Source organism: Pempheris klunzingeri, chromosome 17 (genome assembly GCF_042242105.1).
Source record: "Pempheris klunzingeri isolate RE-2024b chromosome 17, fPemKlu1.hap1, whole genome shotgun sequence".
Taxonomy (NCBI): Eukaryota; Metazoa; Chordata; class Actinopteri; order Acropomatiformes; family Pempheridae; genus Pempheris; species Pempheris klunzingeri.
The window spans coordinates 23756938-23782505 of record NC_092028.1 but is presented as its reverse complement, the minus strand read 5'-3'; the positions used below and the strand labels follow the sequence as shown (position 1 = coordinate 23782505).

At 42.9% G+C, this 25568-nt stretch overlaps 1 protein-coding gene across 1 annotated transcript; it reads left to right on the top strand.

The window, feature by feature from the left end:
• Positions 1 to 1165: 1165 nt before the first annotated feature.
• axin1 (axin 1) lies at positions 1166 to 22076 on the top strand. Its single transcript, XM_070848210.1, has 11 exons — positions 1166 to 1296; positions 3454 to 4425; positions 9831 to 9971; positions 11039 to 11135; positions 12752 to 12889; positions 16155 to 16696; positions 16789 to 16953; positions 17486 to 17734; positions 17927 to 18034; positions 21154 to 21303; positions 21884 to 22076. Exons 2-11 carry the CDS (start codon positions 3530 to 3532, stop codon positions 22008 to 22010), a joined length of 2613 nt encoding a protein of 870 aa, XP_070704311.1. The 5' UTR covers positions 1166 to 1296; positions 3454 to 3529; the 3' UTR covers positions 22011 to 22076.
• Positions 22077 to 25568: the final 3492 nt, after the last annotated feature.

Genomic DNA, 25568 nt, shown 5'->3' with positions numbered 1-25568 from the left:
TTGTTTATGTTATTGAGTGACTTTTGTGTTTTAAACAGTTAGTTTGGATGTGAATTAATGTGGTAAAACACTCAAGTCACAACAATTGTCCCAGCAACTCTCCTGCTCTGTGGGGTAAAATTAGTGGTTTAGTTAATGGAATCTGGTGGCTTTGAAGAAGGCGATATAACAGCTGTTTGTGGTTAAACCAAAAGGATCTTCCAGGTCTCTCTCTGTAGGGATCCTTTCCATGATGCTGTCACACACTTAGAATAACACTCTGAGCCTGTCAGTGGATCAAACAAGCTCTTTTAGTGGACCTACTGTGATCAGGTGCAGCTGCCCTTTTAAATAAAGACATCTCTCTCTCTCTCTCTGCTGCATCAGTTTTACCCTCCAAGTCCACCAAGGTTAAATACAGCACTAAATATCAGGAGTACTCCATCATTTTTATCTGGGCTGTACTTCTAACTTACTGTACTTATTTTTTTGAGCCCCATTACAGTTTATTTTAAGCAAGAAAGGGAAATCTGCAAACTCATTTTCAAGATATTTATCATTTAAATATATATTTGTCATCAAAGCCCATTTCTGCCACTGTGATGGACAAAAAGGTCCTGAAGTCACTGAAATGAGAAGTCTTGAAATAATGACATGACAAGCTATTATTAATATATTTCAAGACAGTTTATCATTATTTTTAGATACTAATACAATATTATGAGATACTGAGTCATTATTTCAGGATAATTTATCATTATTTTTAGATAATACGTTATTTCTTAAGATAGTTTATCATTATTTTGGGATATTAAGTTAGTTTTTAAGATGGTTTCTAATTACTTTGAGGTATTAAGTCATTATTTCTAGATACTAAACCATTACTTTGAGATATTAAGTCATTTCTTGAGATATTTCTCGTTATTTAAGTAATTATTTTGAGTGTTATGATGACTGACAGGATCCTTCTTGTTCGTCAGTGGCTGAAATGTGCTTCCATATTTTTTTAATTCTTCAGAGAGGGGGAGAGACCGTAAAAAGAGGAGGAAAAAAAATAATAAATCAGAGTACCACATGTACCAAACCCAAACACTGGCAGTTTGTGTAGTGAACGGGCGAGGCGCTGTGCAGGCTGAGCCGTGCAGGCTGAGCGGGGCTCAGACAGTGAGAGACAGCCATGGAGAGCTGGAGAGCGGACTGTTGTCTTTGTTATTTCTAAACTCCTGCACTTCGCAGCTATGACACCGTGCGCGGCCACTCGTGCCGCTCCAGACGCCCGATGCGCCCGAAAGCAGCAGGAAGATTTCCACCGGTTAAGTATGTGTCACTTTTTGTTTCCTCCTCCTCTCTCCCCCCAGCTCAGGGATTGGGATTGCGGTAGTCGGGAGAGATATGTGCCACCGCTTCGCTGGTTGTAAATCTATTCGCAAACTGGTGCGGGATTCCCTCTGTGCGCTCCGGCGGTGCGTTAAATGTTTGCGCTCGTCATGTTGTTGGTTCAGTTTAGCGGCTGTTTGCGGAGACAGTGCAGATATTAATAGGAGAATAGTGTGACAAAGTTGTGCACTTGTCGGTCGGCTGCTGAAAGGCCTGGCTCCGTGTGTGTGTGTGTGTGTGTGTGTGTGTGGAGTTTGTTTCTGGCTCCCCTCCCCCACTCACCGCTGCTGTTCTGCTCATTCTGGAGAGGCCAAGACATGAATGTGATGAGAGGCTCACTTCAGAGGCACAAACGGATTCAGTTTCAGGAAATAAAGGCACGGGACGCTTCCTGAGCCCGGCTCTGAGATCACGCCTCAGCCTTTGTCAGCAGGCTGCACACCTGTGACCGCACAGCCGCTTATTTGTGGCGTGAACGCGCGTGCCGAGCACCTCTCGTGCCGATGCATCATCACACACAGGTAGCACGGTGACCGCTGGCCTGACCAGGAGATGAATTCCTCTGCATGTTAACCTCAGTGCTGATGAACCGGGCGCGCTTGCATCTAAAAAAAAAAAAAAAAAAAGGAACTACCCACATTTCCAGCTCACGGTCCTGCAGACCCGGCCTCATGCACAGTGCACGTGCTGCTCACACTTCAGGGTTGTGCAGGGGAGAAAGAAAAAGGCACTGGTGCCAAATTTGTCTTTACTGTCTTTGTTCAATCAGAGAAATAATTTGTGTGTGTGCGTGTGTGCTGGACACGACATGGAGTGGGTGTGCCCTGAAGGGAGCGTGAAGCATTAAAATAATATTTCCTCTAAAATCACAGCCACAGTAAATCCAGCTGTCGTAGTTTTGATATTATAAATCTGCTTTCTTCGAGATTTATTTCGGCCATTGGGGCTGATAACTGAAGTCCTGGCTATTTGTGTTAAAATCTTCTCCTCGATTTTGCATGAAAATTGGCTCTATCTTTCTGTGCTTCTTGCTCCTATGAGGCGCCGCCGTGTCTTTGCTCGGTTAGACAGCTCATCCAGGACCAGGACGTGTCCTTGAACAAGACATCCAATCCCTAAAATCACTTGGCGTGCTACTCTGCAGCTGACCCTGCACTCCCATAGCAGGGGAACGAATCAAGGGCAGAATATGATACACGGATCAATAAAGCAGCATTTTCATATCAGCTAACAGTGGAGAGATTAAGCCTTCTTCGTTATTGAGCTCCAACTGTAAACCCCAAGTGGCTTTATCATTGCGATTATACACCAAGACTAATTTGGATGAAACTGGAGTAGCTCTGTGAGGTAATGATATGCTTGGAAATCACTGCGTGCTACATTAACACTACATCTTATTCATACTACAGCTGAGTGGAAAGTTGCCTTCAGGGCCGCGACTCCTGGCCTGGATCACCACAACACTGCCACATAACTCCGAGTGTGACTCAGTGCGGCACAATTACGGGCTATCAAACCACATAACAGGCTATCAAACCACATTAAAAGTCTCATGACTCCAGTTTTTACGAGTTCTGCTTAGGTTTGCAGATGTTATGCGGAACGTGCTCGGATCAAGCGTGTGAACGTTTTTCAACGTATTTGCTTATGGAGTTGATTTCACCACCAATTTGCATAATTATTCCGTTGTAGTGATTCCCTAATTCTGATGTAAATTCACTGTGCCACGCCGTAGAGGCTATTTTCCGGGTTTAGAGCTTCATATAGTAGCTTGTCTCACATTTCCAACAGGATGGATTTCTGCAGAATTTGCATTAATTTTAATGCTCAGCTGGGAACCGGCCACATTATGGGTTTTTCATGAAAATCTGATGAAAATGCAAACTGGGCAAAAATTCTTAAAATTCCCCAAGAGCACTGGATCTGTTTGCATGGAATGACTTGAAGTTGTACAAGTTGATTGCTGCATAGATTCCTTAGCCATTAATCTGAGTGTTTGGATATCTTTCTGCCCTGTCAGAGCTCACTCTGCTTCACCTTTTAATGACGTGACGAAGCTGACGAGTCTCATTCTGTGTTGTTTTTCCCTCCTTGCAGGAGTTTTTTTGCAGTGGCGTAAGTAGAGGTCTGGATCTGGTGGTTGTGCAGCGCGGGCTCTACGGGGACCTGGTTTATGGATGCTGGGACTATGAGCATAAGCGGCAAGCGGGACTACTTAGCAGACCTGGGGGCCAGCTTCACTGAGGATGCTCCCAGACCTCCAGTCCCAGGGGAAGAAGGCGAGCTTGTGTGCAGCGATGGACGCCAGTACGGCAACCTGGGCTTCTCCTCAAAGAGCGACAGCCTCAAGTGTGAGGCGTCTGTGGCTACACCCCGCCGTCCTGACTTGGACCTTGGCTACGAGCCGGAGGGGAGCGCTTCCCCCACGCCACCCTACTTAAAATGGGCAGAGTCTCTTCACTCTCTCCTGGATGACCAAGATGGCATCCAGCTCTTTAGGACGTTCCTCAAGCAGGAGGAGTGCGCAGATATGTTGGACTTCTGGTTTGCGTGCAGTGGCTTTCGCAAACTTGAAGCCAACGAGGGCAACGATGAGAAGAAGGTAAAACTGGCAAAAGCTATCTATAAGAAATACATCCTGGACAACAATGGGATTGTTTCTAGACAGATCAAACCAGCTACCAAGTCCTTCATCAAAGACTGCGTCATGAAGCTTCACATTGATCCTGCCATGTTTGACCAGGCTCAGACTGAGATCCAGGCTATGATGGAGGAAAACACCTATCCTTTATTTCTAAAGTCTGACATATATTTGGAATATACGCGGACAGGAGGAGAGAGCCCTAAGCTGTACAGCGATCAGAGCTCCGTTTCTGGGAATGGAAAGGTTCTGTCGGGCTACTTACCGACTTTAAACGAAGACGAGGAGTGGAGATGCGACCAGGAGCCGGAGGAGCAGCCCGAGTGTGACCCCACACCGAGCAGCCGGCTCACTCAGAGGCTGCTGATGGAGACGGCACCACAGCGCGCTGCCAACAGCGCCAGATTCGAGGACAGTCACGAGTACAGGTAAATCCTCCCAGCAATGTAGAAAGCTTCCCTTCAGCTCCTCTCTGCAAACTGCTGAATTAGAACATAAACATGAAACCACAAACCACAATACCATGAACGCTGCTCGAGGTTTGAGATGAAAACAGAGTCGGAGAGTGGCGCAGGAGACGGCGGAGATGAGATGAGAGAAAGATGGCGCACTTGCCCCTATGGTGTTGAGGATATGTCAGAGGAAGTGTTGGAAGGTTGAAGTGGTGTTCTTTGTCTGTCTTGTGCAGCTACTGTGGGATTAACATCTTCCCATCGGGCAGGGTTTTGGAGTGAAATAGTTGATTCTTTTTTTAAAGCATGAGCTTCGACACATTTCTTATTTTTTAAACCTGGGCTCTGTTTTACATGTTCTGGGTTCAACATTACAAAAACTTTTGCAGCTGGTCCAGTAGATCGACTAAGCCGGTAGCCGAGAGCTTTAATGGCTATAATGATAGTTTGTGTTGTTGTGTGTTACACAAATATTGTGCTGGACATAAACTAACTGATGAAGGCAGCAGTAGACCAGCAACTACCGTCTAAATTTATTGTTTTTGTCAATGGAGTCTGGTGTTTTTGAGCCATGTGATATGAAGGTTGTCTCTGGTAAACAGACAGGATCTTCCAGGTTTCTCTCTGTAGGGATCCCTTCCATAATGCTGTCACACACTCAGAATAACACTCTGAGCCTGTCAGTGGATCAAACAAGCACTTTTAGAGGACCTACTTTGATCTGATGCAACTGCTTGAACAGATCACATTACAGCCACCGAAGGTGCTGGTGAAGGTGATCTCCTGGACCACTTCCAAATGGTTTTGTACCTACCTGTCATTTCAAACTCAAAATATGGGAAAATAAGGCCCTGATGTACAAATATTGCAGCTATCCTGTAAATCTGCATTTATGGAAAAACTTTTTTGTTCTCTGTAATGAAATGTGGCGATCCCACACTTGTTGTCGACCATCTTGTTAAACATATTTCCAAAAAGAAGAAAAACGTTGCAGGAATGCAACATTATAGAGCGGCCCCCTCTCTGTTTATATTGATTTATCTGAAATCAAAGACAATGTGCTTCTGGAGAGGTGGAAATGTGATATTTCATACACTTCTGCTTCTGAATCAGTGCTACTGCAGCATTAAAAATAATTGCCTCGTTGCTTTGAAATGCTTTTCATTCTCAGTGTGAGAGGTCGAAGTGGAGTCACCCAGATGCTGTAATCCAGATCTGCTGGTTGATGCTGAAAAACATCAACTTTTAGTCAGGTTGATGCAGATATACACATAGTTATGTGTGTTTTCCTTTAGATTTAGATTATATAGCTTGATCAGCGTCTGTCCTGCTCCTTGACTTGAGTTGTCTGTGTTTTGTGGCTGTTTGGAATTCTTGCAGATCCAGTTTGTACCTTTTTAAGAGAAAATAATGGTGCTTTGCATAATTTCCTCCTGTGCTGACTTATTTCTGAGTATTTAAAGTGATACATTCGTTGGTCTGAACATCTTTTTACTCTCAGCTACGCAGAGCTTCGTGCACATACGGCAGATGTGAACGTCTCCTCTTAAGTACTGGGACAGTTACCTGACCGTCGTGACACCTGAACAGCGTTAATGTCATGAGTAACACGTGTGTGAGGGAAGGGAAGTTCAAGGCAAATCTGCCCTGGAAGAAAATAAGATAACACTTGTTTTTGAGCTGCTCTTTGATAACAAAGGTGACTTTAATGTTATGGCAGCTCCAGATATGTTACTGTGATAAGTGTGGCTTGAGTCTTTTACATGAGGTCCACAGAGTCAGAGTGAGACTGTGGGAGGGAAAAGCTTGCTTGTTTGGTTAATGTACTGCTGATTGTACTGCACAGCTGTCTGGACTGTTGTGTTATTTGTTATTTGAGCTGTATTTTGTGCTGTGAATCTGTCTAAAGTCTTTAAACACTGTCTGGTTAGATTGATCTCATATTGGAACATTGTTAACAGACATTACATGTTTTAATCAGCTTCTCTGCACATCCAGAACCTGCGATGCTCTCGCTGTACGGATCAATCGACCGGCCTGGTGACAATTTCAGTAAAGTTCATACAATCAAGATGGCTGCATCCTCACTTTGAAGCAAGTTTTATGTCACAGCAAGTTCAGACACTAAAATACTATTCTGATAGCATTAAAACAAAATCACAACAGTTAATATGAAATCTCTTAACAGCAGCCATGTAAGAAGTCAGATCAGGGAGCTGCAACACAGCTGATCGATATTTCTGACATGGTGGAAATCCATCCGATCAGGGAGGCTAATCGGGTGTCGTGCACATCAAAATAAGAACCAATCCACCGGAAATTCGGCCCGATTCTAAAATTAGTTTAAGGCGTCCAGTTCAGGGCTAAAATTTGGCTTAATCCGTAGAGCGTCTGCCCGGCTTAATACACAGCAGCCCGTAGATTCACAGAGAGAACAGACACTGATCGACTCTAAAAGGCTCTGAGTTAATCACACCGTGGACGCTTGTTTACTCTTCATACTTGTGATCCTCCGGCAGAAATAGACTGTAATCATATTAAACAAATATTGCTTGCTTACACAGTTACATGCTTTTACTTGAAATGTCTTTTCAAATGAAAGTGGAACAAAGAAAGCCCAAATGAAAAACACGAGTAATTACTCTCTACCACAACTTGTGTCGCTGCTGATTTAAAGCTTATTGTGTAACACGGTTACATCTTCCACAGAGGTTTAAGGCCGCTCCATTAACAAAAAAAGTCCAATGGCAGCATGTCAGGTGTCATTGTTGTCACAGTCATTGTTAATTCACCGTCATTAGATCTGAATCTGGTTGCAGGTATCGTTCAGTGTGTATTAATGCTGGAAAAAATCGCCGTCAGACAGGACAGGAGCTCTCCCATGTTTGACCTCCCCTGTCACACTCACCCGAGTTAGAGGGGAGGGACGGGAATCAGCTGACAGTCAGACAATACCTCCCAGATAAGACCATCTCTGTGACAACAACACGGAGCAGCACAGGCAGCAGAGACAGAACAAATCCTCATTACACTTCGGCTGGTGAAGATATCTCACCCAGAGTAAAAGAAAACTAAAACGCTGCCTTTTCTCTCCGTGCTGTTGTCTCATTGTGTCTCATTACGTTCTCCAGTGTTTGCATGCAGCCCGTCTGGTTGATATCTGCAGAAAGCACCGTGAAACAAATGTGTGTGATTTAGTTTTCTGGAAGACGTAACCAAAGGCAGTGTCGATTGAAATCAATGTTTGCTTGAAACCTCCTCAAAAAAAAAAAAATTATAGGAGTTTTAATTAGCGAGCGAGGCACAGTTTCTGAGTTTGTTTTCACATCATTATTTCAGCAATCAAGCATTTGGCTGGAATTACAGAGCGGCACGCTTCATTTTTAAATAGCCTTTTAGCGGCACCCGTTGGGTTTTTATGAAAATAAATTTTACATCAGTTGCGTCTGATCTCTTCAGAGACGGGCAACAAAAGACATTAAAAACTCTTTCAGATCAGCTTTAAGAAATCAAATGACTTGGAAAAAGAACGACCTATACGCTCATTAATGTTTGGTGAGATTTTGCTCAGTTTTGTTTTCTTTCAAGGGAGTCGTGTGCTTCAAAGGCAAGACTCTCGCTTTAAATGAAAGTTCCTTTGAGGGTCCTAACAATGCGTGAGCTGGAATAAAGTAGAGACAAACGTGGAATAACAATATGGAGGAACAACAGTGCTGCTGCTCAACCTTTGTCTCAAACCAACATTATTGTGTGTCGCATCTAAATAAGGGCTCGTTTTCAGTCTTCGGGGTCACTATCAGCAAAGGATCTGAGAGGATGAAGGGCAGGATGGAGGGAAAGAGACGGGAACGGGATGTAAAGTTTTGATCCCACTCGGAGGGCAGCTGAGGACATTATAGCCAGTGTCTTTAGATTCTTTTTAGTGCAAGTTAATGAAGTAAAATCCACCGAGATGTGACCAACTAAAACATCCTGTGAGTGAACGGTTTCCTCATATAAGAAAAGCAATATATTTGCTAAATGTGCATTACTGCCTGGCCCGGAGAGAAATGTGTTCAGGCTCAGGTGATGACGGGAAACCTGGTGTTTTTATAGTGTTTTTAATCACTGAACCATATTTGAAGTGGAAGTCGAGCCATTTTATATGATGACAGAAACTCTGCAGCACCGTTGTTCTTGATTTATTTGTGGTTATGAGAAAGAAATGTCTCCAAAATGGCTCTGCTACTGGGAGCACAGTTGCAGAGCAGTTTTTGCTCTCTCATCCGTCTTCCATCAAATGACAGATGAAATTAGATGAGCGCTCGCTTCTTTCCGTCTCCTTTCAGCTCTCATCATCAGAAACGGTGCCACATAGAATCACAGCTTAAAAACGTAGACTTCCCCTTTTTATTTATCCCGCCTCCTCGCCAACCTGGCGCAGTAATTACTCACCGTTGTTGAATGCAGATGCTAATGAAAATCAGTTGGTTAGAAAGGTTTCATTTGCTTTCCAAACGGGGGAGAAAGTTCGGGATAAATGCTTCAAAGAATTCCAGTTTGAATAAAAAGAGATGATGCCTGACATCTTTAATTCATGTGTACAAAGCCTTGTAAGAAGTGCATTCAGCAGAGTCAGTGACTGAGAATGTAAACGGTGTCAAATTTAGCTTCTCGCTCTGCATCCGAAGACTCATTTGAAGTTTGCATCAGAATAAGATCTGCAGTTATTCTCCGTGTTTACGGCCAACGCCGGTAAACTCAGCGCGGCTCTGGGCTTGTCTGGATTACACCAAAGAGAAGCAAGAGGATCCCTGTGACCACGGTGCACCTTGGGACAGTTTTCAGTTGAAAAATCTCATCAGTGCTCTCTGGTGAACAAACCATCATGGAGGCACTTTTCTCAAATGATCCAAAAAAATGATCCCAGTTCTTGTTACTTATCGGCCAAAAGGCTGTATACACTGATAAATCTGCAATAATCTGATGTCGACCGATTTACCAGATTAGTCCTACGGCCTAGTGTTTGACACACACACACACACACACACACACACACACACACACACACACACACACACACAGACAGAAGCTAAATGACAAATTTAATTGTCTTTGCATTACCATTTGAGCAACGGTGCCCAGTATTTTTTCTTCCTTTTTGTGGAGGCACAGAAGACCCAGTTCTGATAGCAGTGTTGCTGCTAAGCATACATGTTGCATGCACGGCACCATCCCACCTGGAGCATTGACTCTCTTGCAGCTCTCTAAGCAAACCAAAATGGAAGACGTTTGGCTGTTTGTAAATCACTGACAAAGTGACTAATGTTCTGGTGTAGTGGTGAAGCGTTGGGCCCTCTACAGTATCTAACTATTCAAAATATTTCAATTCTTTTTTCCAGGCCTCCGCCATGTCGGGAGCCCGTCAACCCGTACTATGTGAAGACTGGCTACGCCATGGCTCCCGCCACCAGCGCCAACGATAGCGAGCAGCAGAGTATGTCCAGCGACGCAGATACAGTTTCCCTCACCGACAGCAGTGTGTATGTACTTTCTCATCACACACACACGCACACACACACACACACATATATATACAAATTTTATCCATGAAATAGCCATATGACTCATAAAGGCTTTGCTGGGCAGCACTCATTGGGTGGAACATGAGAGGGTTTTATCATCAAAAATTAAAGAGGGAATCAAACTCTAGAATAAGTATTGACGGTTTTTATTTAAAAGGAAGCTGTGCCACAGAAGTTAGCATTGCTCAAAGACAGCAGTAAGGGTTTAATTGGCTTCAAAGTCGTACAGCTTGCCCTGTGCTCGAACTAAACCACAGGAGCAGCAAGTAAAGGCCTATCTGTTCATCAGCCAAAGCGGTAGGAGCTGTTGGATCGCTGATGCTAATTAGCAATCCTTAAAAACTCTTAGCAGACTTAAAACCATGTACAGGATGTACAGAAAGTACTGAGCCGGTTTGAAATGTTTCCAAAGTGATTCTTTATCGTCACTTTTCTTAATTTAGGGTTGATCAAAGCAGAATTTGTCGTCTTTCACCGGTGAAAGTGTTTGGGCTCAAGCATGAGGCTAAAGCCTGGCTTTTTTTTTTTTTACCATCTAGGATCACTTGGGTGCAGGACTTGTATTTCAGTTGAGTGTGCAGACCAGGCATGTGCTGGTGAAAGAAGATTCGAGAAATAATGTTTTCTAGGTGCAGAGATGGCAGTGGGGAATTATGCCAAAGAAACTTCAAAGCTTGCACAACTGGACAAAAATGTGTTTGAAGCTGAATGGATTAGAGGCTGTTATCAGCTAATTGGTCCAGAGCTTCCAGCACAGGAGAGTGTGAAACCCAGCATGACCAATACCACATGGAATTACAGACTCATGAATGTGTTGACATGTAACTGTAATCTGCCAGACCACTTGTGGTGCAGAAGGGACACAATAAGCCTGTGAGAATGCCGGTCCTGCTGCACTGATTAATCGAGACTTACAAGGTGTTCGTTTTAGGCGAAAATGCAGCCGAAAGCTTTCAACTTCAAAGCTGCTTGTGTTGTTTATTCATGAGGATGTTTTATGAAAATGTCTTTGTTGTTAATTCCAGAGATGGGGTTCCACCCTACAGATACAGAAAACAGCATCGCCGGGAGATGCACGAAAGTGCCAAAGCAAATGGGCGAGTGCCACTACCTCCTATTCCGGTGAGTTATTCATGGGTCCCTGCCTCTACACCTCTTTAACTGTCTGTCTCTGCCTTATTTTTCTCTGCTTCACCATTGGAGATGTGCATATTTAAGCTCTGCAGTGTCGCAGGGCTTGTGATGGGAGTATAAGAATAGCTGATGGTGAAAGAGAAGGCTGTCTAAATGCAGCTTGATGCCTTCCTAAGCTGTGTGCGCTGAAGCCTAGCAGACATGAATCCTCCCCTGTGACAGCCTGATGCCTCCCCCCGCAGCTTGCACTGTCTCTTGGTAGGAAAACCCCGGCCCTAATTAGGCCTCAGAGTAAAGAGTCAAATTAAAACTCCACACACAGCAACCTATTAGGATGCAAGAATTGACTGTATAGCAGAGCTGAAATCCCCAAAGCATAACGCTCACGTTTCCCTGCCCCAACAAATTAATCATGACTTCCCTTCAGAAGATTGACAGGGCTTGTAGGTTGGTTTTTTAAAACGCTGCTTTGTTTTCCAACCTTTTTTTAAAAAAATATATATATTTAAACTGGTTCCAAATTGGAAGTCAAAACCGCTTTGAGTCGTCATAATTGCAGTGCAATACCTGGTGCTGGCCGTAGAGGAAATAAATGTCACTCATGTCCTTATTAAGGCAGGTTTATTTGGACAGCACATTCCACACACAAAGATAACTCAAAGTGCTTCACACAACACATGACAAAGACAACAGGAAACATTAGAAGGAGATTATGTGTCTTTTAGGGGGGGCACCAAGCAGAGGAAAAGGTTTTTGTCGTTCCTGGGTGGTGTTCGCATGCTCGCAGTCAAAATCAATAGATAATTTAAAACATGAAACAAAATGACACTATTGACATCTATACATTCACACATTGCATTTCTTTCCCTTCAGCTCATCGCCAACGTCAGGCTTCTTTCTCTTCCTGGAGAAATATTTTAGCAAACTCATCTAAAAATGCATTCAAGAATATTTTAATCCAGAGCTTCTGCAAACATCGGCTGTTATTTTACCAGCGCTGAATGTCAATAGTGAATACATCGTCAATGTTGATTTAAACTATAAAATCTGTCTAACCTGATGAAAGCTAGTTGAATCCAGGTTTTGTCTTATTCTCTTATTAATAATTATGATCGGCTGCATGTCGTTAAGTCTACAGATTGTGTGTTCGTACCACAGGCGACCATTTTACTGATTAAGAGACCAAACGTCCAACAAAACATATCGTATCTTAAAGATTAGTATCAAATCCAGGTCACATTCTTTTATGCTGTTGACACACTTACAACAAATAGATGTAGTTCTGTTTCAAATCATCACACAGACGGCACGGGAGCGTCTCTGAGCCCTGAAAGAATTTATAAGAATGGTTTCCGTTGTGTGTGAAGATGATAAATCAGCTCTAAACCAGAGGGGATCAGCTTCAGGTTATTTTAAATGTATTCTCCCTTTGGACGTTTAACACTTGACATTGTCTGCTTTAATATTTCCTGATCATGTTTTAGGTCCTTCATGCACTCACTGAGAGGATGTGAGGGGTCAGGGTGCTAAAATGGCCCCCGTGGTGTTGACAGTAATGCAGCAGTCACAAAAAAATGCTTACAGTTGGACATTTTTTCCTCCAGCGTACAAACCGGATTCCAAAGGATATCCACGTGGAGCCGGAAAGGTTTGCCGCAGAGCTGATCAGAAAACTGGAGGGCGTGCTGAGGGAGAGAGAGGCTCAGGAGAAACTGGAGGAGCGACTGAAGAGAGTACGACTGGTATGTTCACTTTATTTCCTGAGCCAGTGTCTATTGTTTAAAGCACAGGCAGCTCCACTGTTGGCTGAATTTGGTTTAACGTGGGAATAAGCAGCATCTTTCTGGGGTTGGTGCACTGGTTCACACTGGAGACCTCTGTCTGTTGACTGAATGACCTCTAACGCAACACAATTCAGGCTGCGCTGGTCCGTCTGAGCTGCTTTCACTTAGTAAATCTTCAAGTCATGTGAGGGCCTGTAAGGATTTGATTATTACTGCCACCATGTCTCCTTCTGGTGACACCAAATGAATAATATCAGCAGCCAGGAGGAAAAGAAAATTGAAGTATCCTCAACGTAGCGGCAGGTTTGTTGTTTATTTTCATTATTGGTTTTACCTGCCAATTATACTCGAGATCAAAACAAAAACATCATCAATAAAATGCTGATTATAATTTCCCAGAGCATCAAATTCCTTAATGTATATGACCAACAGTATGGAAACCTAAATATGATCATTTAACTATCATATATAACAAAGAAAAACATAAAATAAACTGGAAGGAGAGAATTTCTTGGATTTTACTGAAACAAATAACTGAAAATCAACCAAGTGGCAGATGAGTTTCCTGTCAATCAATCCTGATTAAATCCTGATAAAAGAGAAAATATGTGAAAAACTTGTGGTTTGAGCTTTTTTTTTCAGTTCAGCATCTCGTTTTAAATCCTCACTCCACAAATCTCAGTTTCAAACGGCCATCTTCTCACCTGAGTGACTTTGATATCCTATAATAAAAGAGCGACTGAATAAATGATAATCGTAGTGTATTGAAAAGCAGACTATATTGAGTTGTATCCGTAACGCCACCAAAGCCCATCTCTGAGCCAGAGAGAGATGTGTGTCTGGCCGTCGGGCTTAAAGTTTCCAGTAACAAAGGAGACTTGATTCCGTCTGGCCTTAATGAAATTAATGAGGCTATCCATTTGAATGGGGAATAAAAAAACACGATGAATCATTTGGAGAGCTGCTTCCTTAGCCTGTCAGCGATCTGGCTTTGTCGATGAATCAGATGGAGCACCTGCACCCTCGGCCGCTTGTAAGCCTGGAACAGTGTGCCGCCTGTTTGATGTCACTTGAACAGTGATGAAATGGTCTGTGCTACCACAAATGAAATTTCCCTCAGTACAGAGAGCCAAGTATTAAGTCTCGAGGCAGACGGTTTCAGTGGTTTGGCCCTGAAGGGAGAGAAGCTGCCATCACACAGCTCAGTTTGCTTTATTAAACCTGGAGGCAAGCATTGTTTTTCTGTGCATCCAGAAAAGAAAATGTGAAGCGTTTTAGCCAGAATATCAGAGGTATTAAAAGTGATGTGGTTAAAATGAAGAATTTGTATAGCATGAGATCAGATTCAAAATCCACATTGTGGTTAAAAATTGATGTTATTTATTGCTGTGAGTAAAAGTTTCGCATGATTTCATGAGGATGAGATGAACTTATTGCCAAAGTCTGCTGAGAATGAAATCACGGCTTCACTTAACGTAATTATTTTAGAACAACAGCTCTGAGCTGCATAATCCACATAAACAAGAGCAGCAGGATGCTGTCACTAAAGTGGTGAAAAAGGCAAATGCTTCATCGCTTGTCTCTACTAGATTTTTAACATAGAACATTTGATTTGATTCCACACTGCTAAATGCAACTAGAAGCATCAGGACATCCTTTTATTTTGGAATACTGCATTTGACATATTCAATCTATAGTCATACTAAATAATATGAAAGTACGAGTAGTGGAACGCAACATGAGGGAGTGGGAAACAGGTGACAGGACGTGAAGAACAAAGGAGATGATTGGTCGGGGAAACGCTGGGAAGAGGGCGGGGCTGATGAAGGTGATGCAGGGCAGGTGTGGAGGGGAAGGGGGGAGATAAAGACCGGACACGCCCACACAACACACAGAGACCGACTGGGAGGCAAAGACGGGCTCAAAAACCAAAAGTACAGCCAAAACCGAACAGACACACACACACACACAGAGAAAGAACACAAAAAGCAGCAACTGCTACTCCATGTTGTCTAACATGTCTAACGTCCACCACCGAAGCTCACCTGTGGAGCAGCTTGTCAGGATTTTCATTTTTTAAATGGAGAAGATGGAGCCAGTGGAAAAATGTGCTCAAATGAAGATGTCACGCTTCCATGAACGACTTCCAGCGAGCTCAGGGAGCACGCAGATCTGGATCTGGTGCAGCGACACGAAGACGCTTGAAATATTAAAAACGTGCCAAAAAATATTTGGCTGCATTTGGCACCTTTTTTACAACACTGCTGAATTTGAAGAAAGCTCAGGGAAGTTTGAGTTTATGCCGGCGCAGGATGAGAAGCCCTCTCATATTTCCTTTTGATACAGTCAAAGCAAATGGATGGTGAGCACACGGCAAAAGCAGTTTGGCATGTTCACAAGTGAAGATTTATTTAATTATTAACATAACTGACATAAAAAATTTGGGCATGGCTAAAAGAGAAAAGTGAAACCCGACCAATTGTTGTCTTTCCACCATCTCTCCCTCTTCCCTCTCTGTTAAAGTGTTTCTAACTTTAACACAAGCTGCTCCGGCTGCATCAACGTTTACTGATGGTGCTGTGTGACACTTTTCTCTTCTAAATTAAACATCTACTGGTAAAATATTAGGATTTCATTTATCCATATTCTTTCAGTAATGCCGTTGTGAAATAAGTATTACAATTCGACCATCGCCAGTTTTCGATGGCTGAATTTTTCCATCCACTGCAGTGTGTTATTTCATCACTGCACATCCTCCATTCCATACAGCGCTTGTTTATCAGAAGCTATTATGACTGCCTGCAGCACCCCATCCCATCATTCACCCTGGAGCAGAGTCTGTCAGAGCGGGATTTTGTCCCTGTCACTCAGAGCTGAAACTGAATAGACCGCACTCACATGACACCAACCCACAAACCCACAACCCCTCAATCAGACTGATAACTTCTGTATTCTTGGTGCTTCTCAAAACCTCTGCAGTAACAATGAGAAGCATGTGGTGAAAACCTGCCATCTACAGGCTGAAATAATCACAACATGTTCTCCTCAACGGTGTTACAGAAATGAAATGTGTATAAATATATTCTGTCAGGCTTAGTTTCGTCAAAGTTGGATATAATAAGCATCAGACACTCCAACTGTTCCTTATTTGTACAGGTTGTTTAGATTCCCTCCTCTAAATGGTGTTCAGTTTTGTTTTGCATGTGTGTTTTTTGTTCTAAAGGAAGAGGAAGGTGATGAAGTCCCGTCCACGGCCTCAGCATTATCCAGTCACAGGTTCCCCCCTGGTGCTCATCCGCAGAACTACACCTCCCGCTATGCAGACATCACCTGCAGTGCTCCTTTTATGAGAGACGCCCACGAGGAGAATCCTGAGAGCATCCTGGACGACCACGTCCAGCGGGTCATGAAGACTCCCGGCTGCCAGTCTCCAGGTACGGGCCGCCACTCCCCCAAGTCACGCTCGCCAGACGGTTTCCCGGGGGGCAAAGGGACGGGACTTGGCGTGGTGCTGTCCTCAGGCCAGACTAAACATCCATCCAGGCACGGTGTCAAGGGAGACACCAGCCACCTGTACCACCACAAGCACGTGCACCACATCCACCACACAGGTGCTGGGAAGCCCAAAGAGCAGGTGGAGGCTGAGGCAGCCATGCGTGTGCATGGCAGCTTTTCCTGGAGCATGGAGTCGAGCCATTATGGATCAAAATCTCGCAGCTATGCAGATGGCATGGGATCCAACCCAATAGAGCATACAGCATATAAGTACGCAGAAAACTGGGTTCTACTTTGTCAGTAATTCACCCCAAATGCTTCTTGCTTCACTACTTAACCAGCTGATTTCTTCCATTATTCAGTAGCAAAGGTGGCACGCAGTGTAAGAGAGCATTCAAGAAAGGTGAAGACGTGCGGCCTTATGACATGCCAGGGCCCGCGGAGGAGATGGAGAAAAACCAGAAGATCCTTTTGTGGCTGATGGAGGGACAGAAGGAAATGGTTCAGCACAAGAGGAGCTCTTATGGGTCAGTGTTGATGGTTAACTTTACACATATAAATATTTATTTAATCTTTTATTGGTAAGAAATATCCTATATATATACTTTCCTATATTGTGGGTTTAAAATGTCCGGCTCGGTTATTTTAATTGTCTGACAACATTATGGAAAGGATCCCTACAGAGAGAGACCTATTTGTGCAACACACAATAGCACAAACAAAATAATCAATCAAGCTAGCGGTAGATCAGCCACCTCTGTGGTCTGTGAGGTAAAATGACTGTTTTTATCAATGGGGTCTGGTGGTTTACAAACAGCATGATACAGCAGCTCTTCCTGAGGTGATCATTTTAACCCAAAATGTGTAGGACCCAGGTTTAAAAATACTGGACTCAACCTTTAACAAACAAAACTATGTTTCTATTCAGGTTTTCTTACACAGCTGAGTGAGAAAATGATCTTGAAATCTGACCGACGAGGCCAGAAGAGACAAACTTTGAATACTTTTCCTTTGTTTAGTTTGATGATATTTAAAAATGATTCATCTTCTGTGTTTCAGGAGTATCAGTGGTCCCAAGAGGACCACAGGCCACGAGGGATCCCGTCTCAGCTCGGCGGAGCGATCTGGGTCACTGCACCCCTGTGCCGCCACCCAGCTGCGCAACAACGTGCAGCCGTCTCACCCTTTCATCCAGGATCCCACCATGCCCCCCAACCCGGCTCCCAGCCCCCTCATCCAGCTGGAGGAGGTGCGCCGGCGGCTTGAGGAGGAGAAGATTAAGTCTGGAACTGTACAACCCAAGCAAAGGCAAGTGGACGGACATGTCCCCCTACCGCGGTTATCTGCCCAGTTAACACAACATTTAAGCTGATCCACAGGGGAGGAAGCCAGTTCTGTTCTTTTCCTCTAGTCAAAATGAAACTCAGCCTTTTGTTCTCTAGCCTGTGTGCTCCTCAGGGCCGCTCTGTATCTAACTCCTGGGGTTGTTCGGTCCCTCAGGTATGTGATGGAGGTGATCCAGAGGGGTCGCACCGCAGTCAGGCCAGCGCTGTTCCCTCCGCTCAGCGTGGTGCCCGCCGTTTCTGACAGCGAGCTCTCCGAGCCCGAGTATGTCCTACCAGTAACTTTTCCCATTGTCTCCAGATCCACCATAGGTCACGGCAACCCACTTCACTTCCCATCCTCATTACTGGTCGTTTAGTTACCCAGGACTATTTGTTTTTGTAGAGTAATTAGCAATAAGCACTTTCTTTCCCTCGGTCCTTCTCTGTGTGTCACACACTATCCTTGAGTTTGTTTTAATGTGGTATCTTGTTTTTCTTGTTTTCATTAACACGGGGATACGATTCATCAGCATAAGATGATAAGAAGAAGAAGAAGAACTTCATTTGTATAGCACCTTCTAAAAACAGAGCTTACAAAGTGTTTTGATGGACGAAGCAAAAGAGGATAGAAGAACGTCAGAGAGCCGCACAGTGAGGCCAAACAAAGGCAAGGATTACACGGTAGATGTTTCGTTGCATGTTAGGCGAGCGAAGGGCGAGCAGTAATGTACAACTTGGTTTCCAGAAATAAGAAAATAAGGAACAAGATGGAGGCGTGATGTGAAGCGAGTTGCATGTTCTTCAGTAAGGAGCTCAGTACTCCTTTTCTTTGGATTTTCACACCTACAGTTTGCAATTTTACAAAGGAAAGTGGTCATCTGAGAGGCAACCGGTGAGAAAGAACTGTTTTCAGTGACCAGGGTGTAAACTCTCCACCAATAACTAGAATCAGACCTGATGTAGAAAACCCGTATCTGATCCCTTGCTGGTTATTTCCCATGAAGAGGAGACAGAGAACCGCAGAGGAAGTAGAAACGTGCGTTTCCTGTGTTTGTGCAGAGGCAGAAGTGTCGGGCAGAGGCTCGGCCTTTTGATGTTTCGTCAGAAACATGTTACTGTTTGATGTGCGACTGCCCTCTCAGATGGACGTGCAGCAGATGGAGGGGAAGAGGGGAACTGTGTAAGAGGCAGATGAAAGGCAGATTACGCGGCGCTGCCAGTGGGTGAAGCCTCCGGTCAGACCTCTGAGGACCGGGGGTTCAGGACTCGGTGCGTGCCTGGATCACGACTAACTGATCCGTTCAGCACCTCCGATGTCCAAGCTGGAAAATATCTGAAGGGTAGCTGAAGGACTGGAATTTGGGGAAAAAAATGAAGGATGTGTGTTTGTTTTGAAAGAACATGGCGGAGGAGTTTAGAGTTGGATTTCTCAGAACAAAGAAAGTAAAATAGTCTGAAGCACTAAACTACTAGTAAAGGATGATATTCTAGACATACTAACATTAAACAGTCTTCCTTATCTTTCCTGCCACAACATCAGGCTGATTTCTTTCTGATTTATGAACTTTAATGTGAGGTTGAGATAATGATATTACGAGAAGTCACCTTGAATCTAAAGATGCGTTTATCATGTCTGTGGGTTCGGAGTTATAAGCCGCATAATGGAGGATTTTAAAATACCTGAATAAGCCGTGGATCACATCCACTGCTGCACTGCTGATAAGCAGAACAAATCAGGCTGAAATGCAATAACTTTGCGTTGTTTACATGCAGCTCAGAGTTCAGAAACTGATCTGCACCAACATTTAGAAGTTTAGAGAATAAAGAATAAAGCAGTGCGTTATCCATCATAAAATAATAAAAACCATAATATCCTGTCAGAAAAACATTCAGGCCACTTTGGGCCGATGTCAAACTGGCCTCCTCCGGCCTGTTGTCATCTGTTCGAGGACAGATGGATGTAACATTGTGTTAATGTCCACCCACAGAAATGCGTTGGCTAATTAACATTCATGTATCGCTCATCTTTTTCCTCAAATTTGTTCTTAAAACTCAGAATGTTTGTCTCAAACCTTTTATATTTATATCTGAACCTGCTGTAAACGTCATCGCTGTCGGACCACTTGGTGACAAAAACAGATGCAGTTACGTAGTTGTTCATCAAGGTAAAATCATCTGAGGTCATTTAAGGACGACAGTGTCTCTCTCAAAGACTGCCGGTCAGATCATCACGTCCCTGATAATTACCCTTCAGCAGTAAGGGAGTGAGTAAAGTTTAGCATGGCACGTTTCACAGAACAGATTCGCAAAGTGCTTCACAGGAATAAAAATAGTTAGAAAAGACCATGACCAACAGTAAAATGAAACAAAAATCAACTGTGAGCAAGAACGGATCTAAAAACACTCTAAATCAGAAACACTGGACGGCAGGAGGAGAGACAAAGGTTTGAATAATCTTCTGGCTGCTTTTTAAAAGCATCAGCCGAGTCCTCAGATCGAAGGGCGTTCCCCAAAGGCACCGTCACCTTTCGTTTTGAGCTGAGCGTGATGGGCTGACAGTAAGCTCTGGTCAGAGGACCTCAGGGACCTCCTGGTGACGCAGCGCGGGGCTCTAGATGTGAAAACAAGAACCTTAAAATGAATCCTGGAGCCGGTGTGAGGAGGATGGGATGGGTGTGACGTGGGCTCATCTGAAGACATCTGAGAGGTTAAAACACAGAATATTCTGCTCCCCTCAGTTGTGTTCAGACCTGCAGACATTTAAGGGTTTAACAGTATGTTATGAGGTTAGTGCTGAGGTTTTTAGATATCTATCGATGACAGACTTCACTGTCAGCACTTCTTTATGTCGATCTGCTAAATAAGACGATAGCAAAAATTATCTAAAGCGTTTTTCGTTCTGGTTTTTAGCTCCACTTCAGTTCATTTGTGTGTTTTCATCTGTGCGTCCTGCTGAAACATCATTTTCTTTGTCTACCGTGCTGCATTTGTTTTCTGTCGATACAAGCTCTCCTTAGATAACCTCAGTGTTGTTTCCTCTAGAGCTGATTTTTTTGCTCGCTGGTCTGTACTAATCTAATTGCACATATTGATTAGGAAGTTCAACCTTTATGGGAAGACCTCAGGCCTCAGCTGAGCCGACGTTCCTCGATCCCTGCGAGGTTTTGTAAGCGTCCTTCACATAGTGCAGAACATAACTGCTTGTTGTGTTTTCATTTCAGAATCATGTCACATGTTATAAAACACATTTTACCGACAATCTGCTTTGGTTCACTCATAACCACAAATCCCTTCCACTCTGTGTCCATTTGTCAATATAACTTTGAAGAGTGTGGACATTAATAATGTAAATGCTAATGGGAATGTTTCTTTTTAATTGTTTTCTCTGTCTCCTGTTTGCAGGCACAAAGCCACTAAAAAGCAGCCATGTGAAAACACTACGGTGGCGTATTACTTCTGCGAGGAGCTGATCCCGTACCGGACGTCTGTCAGAGGGAGGGTCGTCACGCTGGGCCAGTTCAAAGAACTGCTAACGAAGAAAGGAAATTACAGGTGAGATCTACGGCGCGGTTTGGTTTCCAGGGACCACAGCTAACATTCAGGATATGCCCTTAAGATTGTATCATCTAAAGTACAACTTGCCCCAAAATACAGCTTCATTTGGGGCTTGTGTAGAAACTCAAAAATGAAAATGTGCAATTTAGAAAAGATGAATGATCCATTAAGAAATTAACAATACAACAAATGTTTTTTTTTATAGGTAAGAATTCATTTTTATGAGAGAGGCACAGATCCATCGTGTTAATTTAACTTGTGTTATATTAATATTGTACTTCGATGTGTCTATACTTTGTACAAGCACAGTAGAAGCAATATCAATATCAAAATCGTTCATGTCGGTTTACGTTTAAATGGTTAAATATTAACATCTTTACTGAAAAACCTTCATACCTGATCACCTCAGACTGGTTTCTGATCTAACATCAGATCATGCTGTCGGGGCGGCCGTGGCTCAGTGGTCGCGCAGGTCGTCGAGAAGTGCTTTATTTACATGTATGTGTTGCCTGTTGGGCACAGCGTTGGTAACCGTCCCAGGCTTTAACATGCCGAACTCTGTTCTTTGCCTTTCCAGGTATTATTTCAAGAAGGTAAGCGACGAGTTTGACTGTGGGGTGGTGTTTGAAGAGGTGCGCGAAGATGACGCAATCTTGCCCATCTTTGAGGAGAAGATTATCGGGAAAGTTGAAAAAATTGATTGAGTTGTGCACGTTGAAGAGAAGGCAGTGGGAATAAAGCCAGCGTATGACTGGCCGAGGAGCGCTTGGATGGAGATGAGAAAGTGTTTTGTTTTTTTTTACGATTGAAAGCCGAGGAGCAGAGAAGAAAGTGGTACCGTAGAAGTGGGCGGATAAGTTGTGACTTTCAAGGCTCGGTAGCACCACAGCAGTGACGTTGGACTAGACGAAAAGGAGACCTCATTCACTTCTTCGGAGTGTAATGTAGCATTGTAAAATGTCCTAGATAAAATGAAGAACAAAAGTGCGACTAAAGCTACATATTTTTGATATGATGTATCAGAGGGTGTCCTTTCTAAAGTAACCACACTTGTAATTTTTTATACGTATTGGTACCAGATGTGTACAGTTTGTGTTAAAAGATAACAAAATTTTATATCTATTTAACTATTTAAATTGCTCATTTTCAATCCTATTGAAGCAGGAGCGTCGCCCCTGTTGAAGACGATCAAAAACCTTTTATAGGGCTGATTTTTGTTTTTTGGTTTTTTTTGTCTCATTCATTGCAAGAGCCCTCTGGACTCTTTATGTTTGTGCGTCTTTCTTAGTGATTTTAATACTTTACTTACTCTATTTTGTGGCATTCAGTCAGGCTGCACTTTCATTGTATTGTTACCACTAATGATGTCTCCACGTAGGCTGCAGCATGAATTTCTACAGCACCAGGAAAATGGAAGAAACCTGTACAGTCCGCTGCAATCCAGTAACACAGCTCAGCATCTTTACACCGTACTTGTTAAAATATTTTAGACAGACACTTAGAATAACAATCTGAGCCTGTCCTGGACATCACGATCACGCTGAGGAGCACTTATGGTTGATAATGAAGCGTGAAATATGAAATCCATGATACCACCACAAACTCTGTCTCAAAGAAAATTAAACTTAAGTTTCATGCAGTTATTATTTATTACAGGGCTGTTTTATGGGGTTGCATTACTGCGTCTCGTACAGGTTGTTTTATTTTCTGGTCGTTCGGTGTGTACTGCTGTAAATGTAGCTATGGCTATGTTAATGCACAGTCCTCCACTGCATTGTTTTACCCAACCCTGTTCAAGTTTTATGAACGTTGCCTTGGAATAACACAGTCGATGCAGTATTTAGTAAAAAAAAAAGATACAATTGGAAATTGTAAAGATAATATCTATGCAAGTGGGTCTATAATTGTCCAGAAACAACATTTGGCGTTTATATTTATTAACTCAGTAAATGACTAATGAGAAAAAATGTCCTAAATAATTGGAGGCTTCACATGAGAACAGTCGATTAGGAGCATATTTGAATAAATGTCTGCTAATTTAATTTGTCAGGCTGAAAATTCAGTAGGGTTGAATCCTGGATGGCTTCAGTTGTGATGATTAACTCAGACTGTGGATGAGTAATGTCACCTTTTCTAAAATAGTCAGTGCCAATTGAATATTTGGAAAAAGATTATTCTTAAGAGGCGAGTTTGCCAATTTTGTTGAATTATTTCCAGTTTAACACGTGAGTGACACGTTTGGGGTTCAGTTTCTAAAGTGAAGTAATGTCTTCAGCGTTAGAGATTCATGTTCATAAAACGGAGGAGCAGCTTTTCCACCTGTACATTTGCACATTCAAGGTCTTGCTTGCAGCGCAGAGAGGTCCTTGAACCTGTCAATCAGAGGTCATAACACAGCGTTTGAATGAGGCCAGTGAATGTCACAAAGGTGTTTTTAAACATACTGTAGGTGCTCTACAGTCAGTGCAGAGGAGGGGTCAGTGTATTCATATTCCTCTTAAGGTCTGTAATAGTCAGGTTCTGTCCGTGGGAGCTGCTGACGGCAAACACACTGAAATATTACAATTACTAAGTTTTATCACGTTCAGGTTTTAGTTTTTAGCTTTCGAGGCCTATAAATTTAAATTTTCCTGTGATTTAAAACCTTTACTCACTGCTTAGTCGATCGACCGGTTAGGAAGCGGCTGCACGGAGAGCTGATCTCTTGAATCTGCAGCCTCCTCTAAGCTCATCACAGCCACATTTTGTGCCTGGCAGGAACGAACTGCTTCGTGCGAATGATCTACTGTTGATAGATCACGTTACACCAAAGAAAAACCAGTGGTTGGTAGGGACCGTAGGCACGCTCACGAATTCCCCGTTCACATTAATATTCCTCTTCCTTTTGTGGCAGCACTTATCGTATGGTATCCTTGTTGTGCACGTTACATGTTAAAATATTGAAGCTCTTACATGAAAGGCCAGAATGATTTTTCTTTTTTTAAAGTATACATAATTGCAGTTGTCTGCTGCATCTTGTTATGAACATCAGCTCTGAAAACATCAAACATTCAGGTGGAGCACGTTATGCAGCTTGCAGGGCTTTTAGATCTTATTACTGCGACACTGAAAAGGCCTCTCTGCTATTTCACATCCCGTCCCCTCTGTTTTGCCAATGTAAATGACACTTTTGCATTGCAATAGCTCAGAGTGAAATGAAAACAAACATGGCGCTGAGTCAGCCGGAGAAGCAGTGTGGCTTTAAGACTCAAGGCCACCGTGTTATGTTTTGTTTTTGTTCTCTGAGCCTCTTCATTGCTGCTGAGTCCATAGTGAGGAATGTGCTATAATAGAGCCTTGTTTGTTATGGAATAATAGGCAGAAGTGGAAGTGGACCTTGAAACCAGAGTGCTGTAAATTGTGTGTTTTGCCATAGAAACACGATATAAAGAAAATCTCCCTTGATGATTTAATGCTGCCCTGTTTTTTTTTTTTTAGTCACCTAACTGAAATCAGTATAATTTTAATATTTTTAGTGTATTTGCCTCCAGTGATCATTTTGTCTGTTAAGTTATGCATTCTTGAGCACACGATAAAGTTAAATATGTGTTATCTTTTGTGTATTTTATTTAAAATATAGAGTATCTGATGATTTATTACTGTGAAAGCCCCAAAAGTAAACCTCCCTTATTTAAGATCAAATGAAATGTATATAAAAAACATCCGAGTGCCTTTATTACTATGCTAACGATGTCTGCAGTGTGACTTTCAGACAGATGTGGGTACATACATACCAGGGACTTGCTTTACATCTTTTTTTTTTTTTTAATTAGTTTTATTGTGCAAAGTCTTTAATGTTTGTCACTATTCCACCTTTTCTATGTAAATATGTACAAGTTAAATGGTCATCAGCCAGCAGCACATTCAGCACCCTGGACCTGTTTCTGTTCACTAACTAGCATGGTTACCATTTAAAGGTAGCTGGACAATAAATACATGCAATAAACCAGCGCTTGACTTCTGAGTGTGATTGACCCAAACAAGTAAGCAGTAGCATGATCAATATGTATGTAGTGTGCTGAAATCCCAGGATGCTACACATGTTTTGTTTTGAAGCGGAGGAGACGTGCAGTGTTACGTCCTAGACTGAAGAGGGCAGTCTTAGTTTACTTGTCTTCACCTCTCAGAGATTCTTCCATCAAAACTGTTCGGAGCAGCATATCGGCTCACACACGGCGAATGAATCGTGAAATTGCTGAATGTAAAAACAGAACTGAACAGGT

Excerpts from the sequence above, each read along its gene's own strand:
- axin1 (XM_070848210.1), top strand. The coding sequence starts at position 3,530 with ATGGATGCTGGGACTATGAGCATAAGCGGCAAGCGGGACTACTTAGCA. Across the intron at positions 9,972-11,038 it reads TCCCTCACCGACAGCAGTGT|AGATGGGGTTCCACCCTACA; the intron begins GTATGTACTTTC and ends TGTTAATTCCAG. Across the intron at positions 12,890-16,154 it reads GACTGAAGAGAGTACGACTG|GAAGAGGAAGGTGATGAAGT; the intron begins GTATGTTCACTT and ends TTTGTTCTAAAG.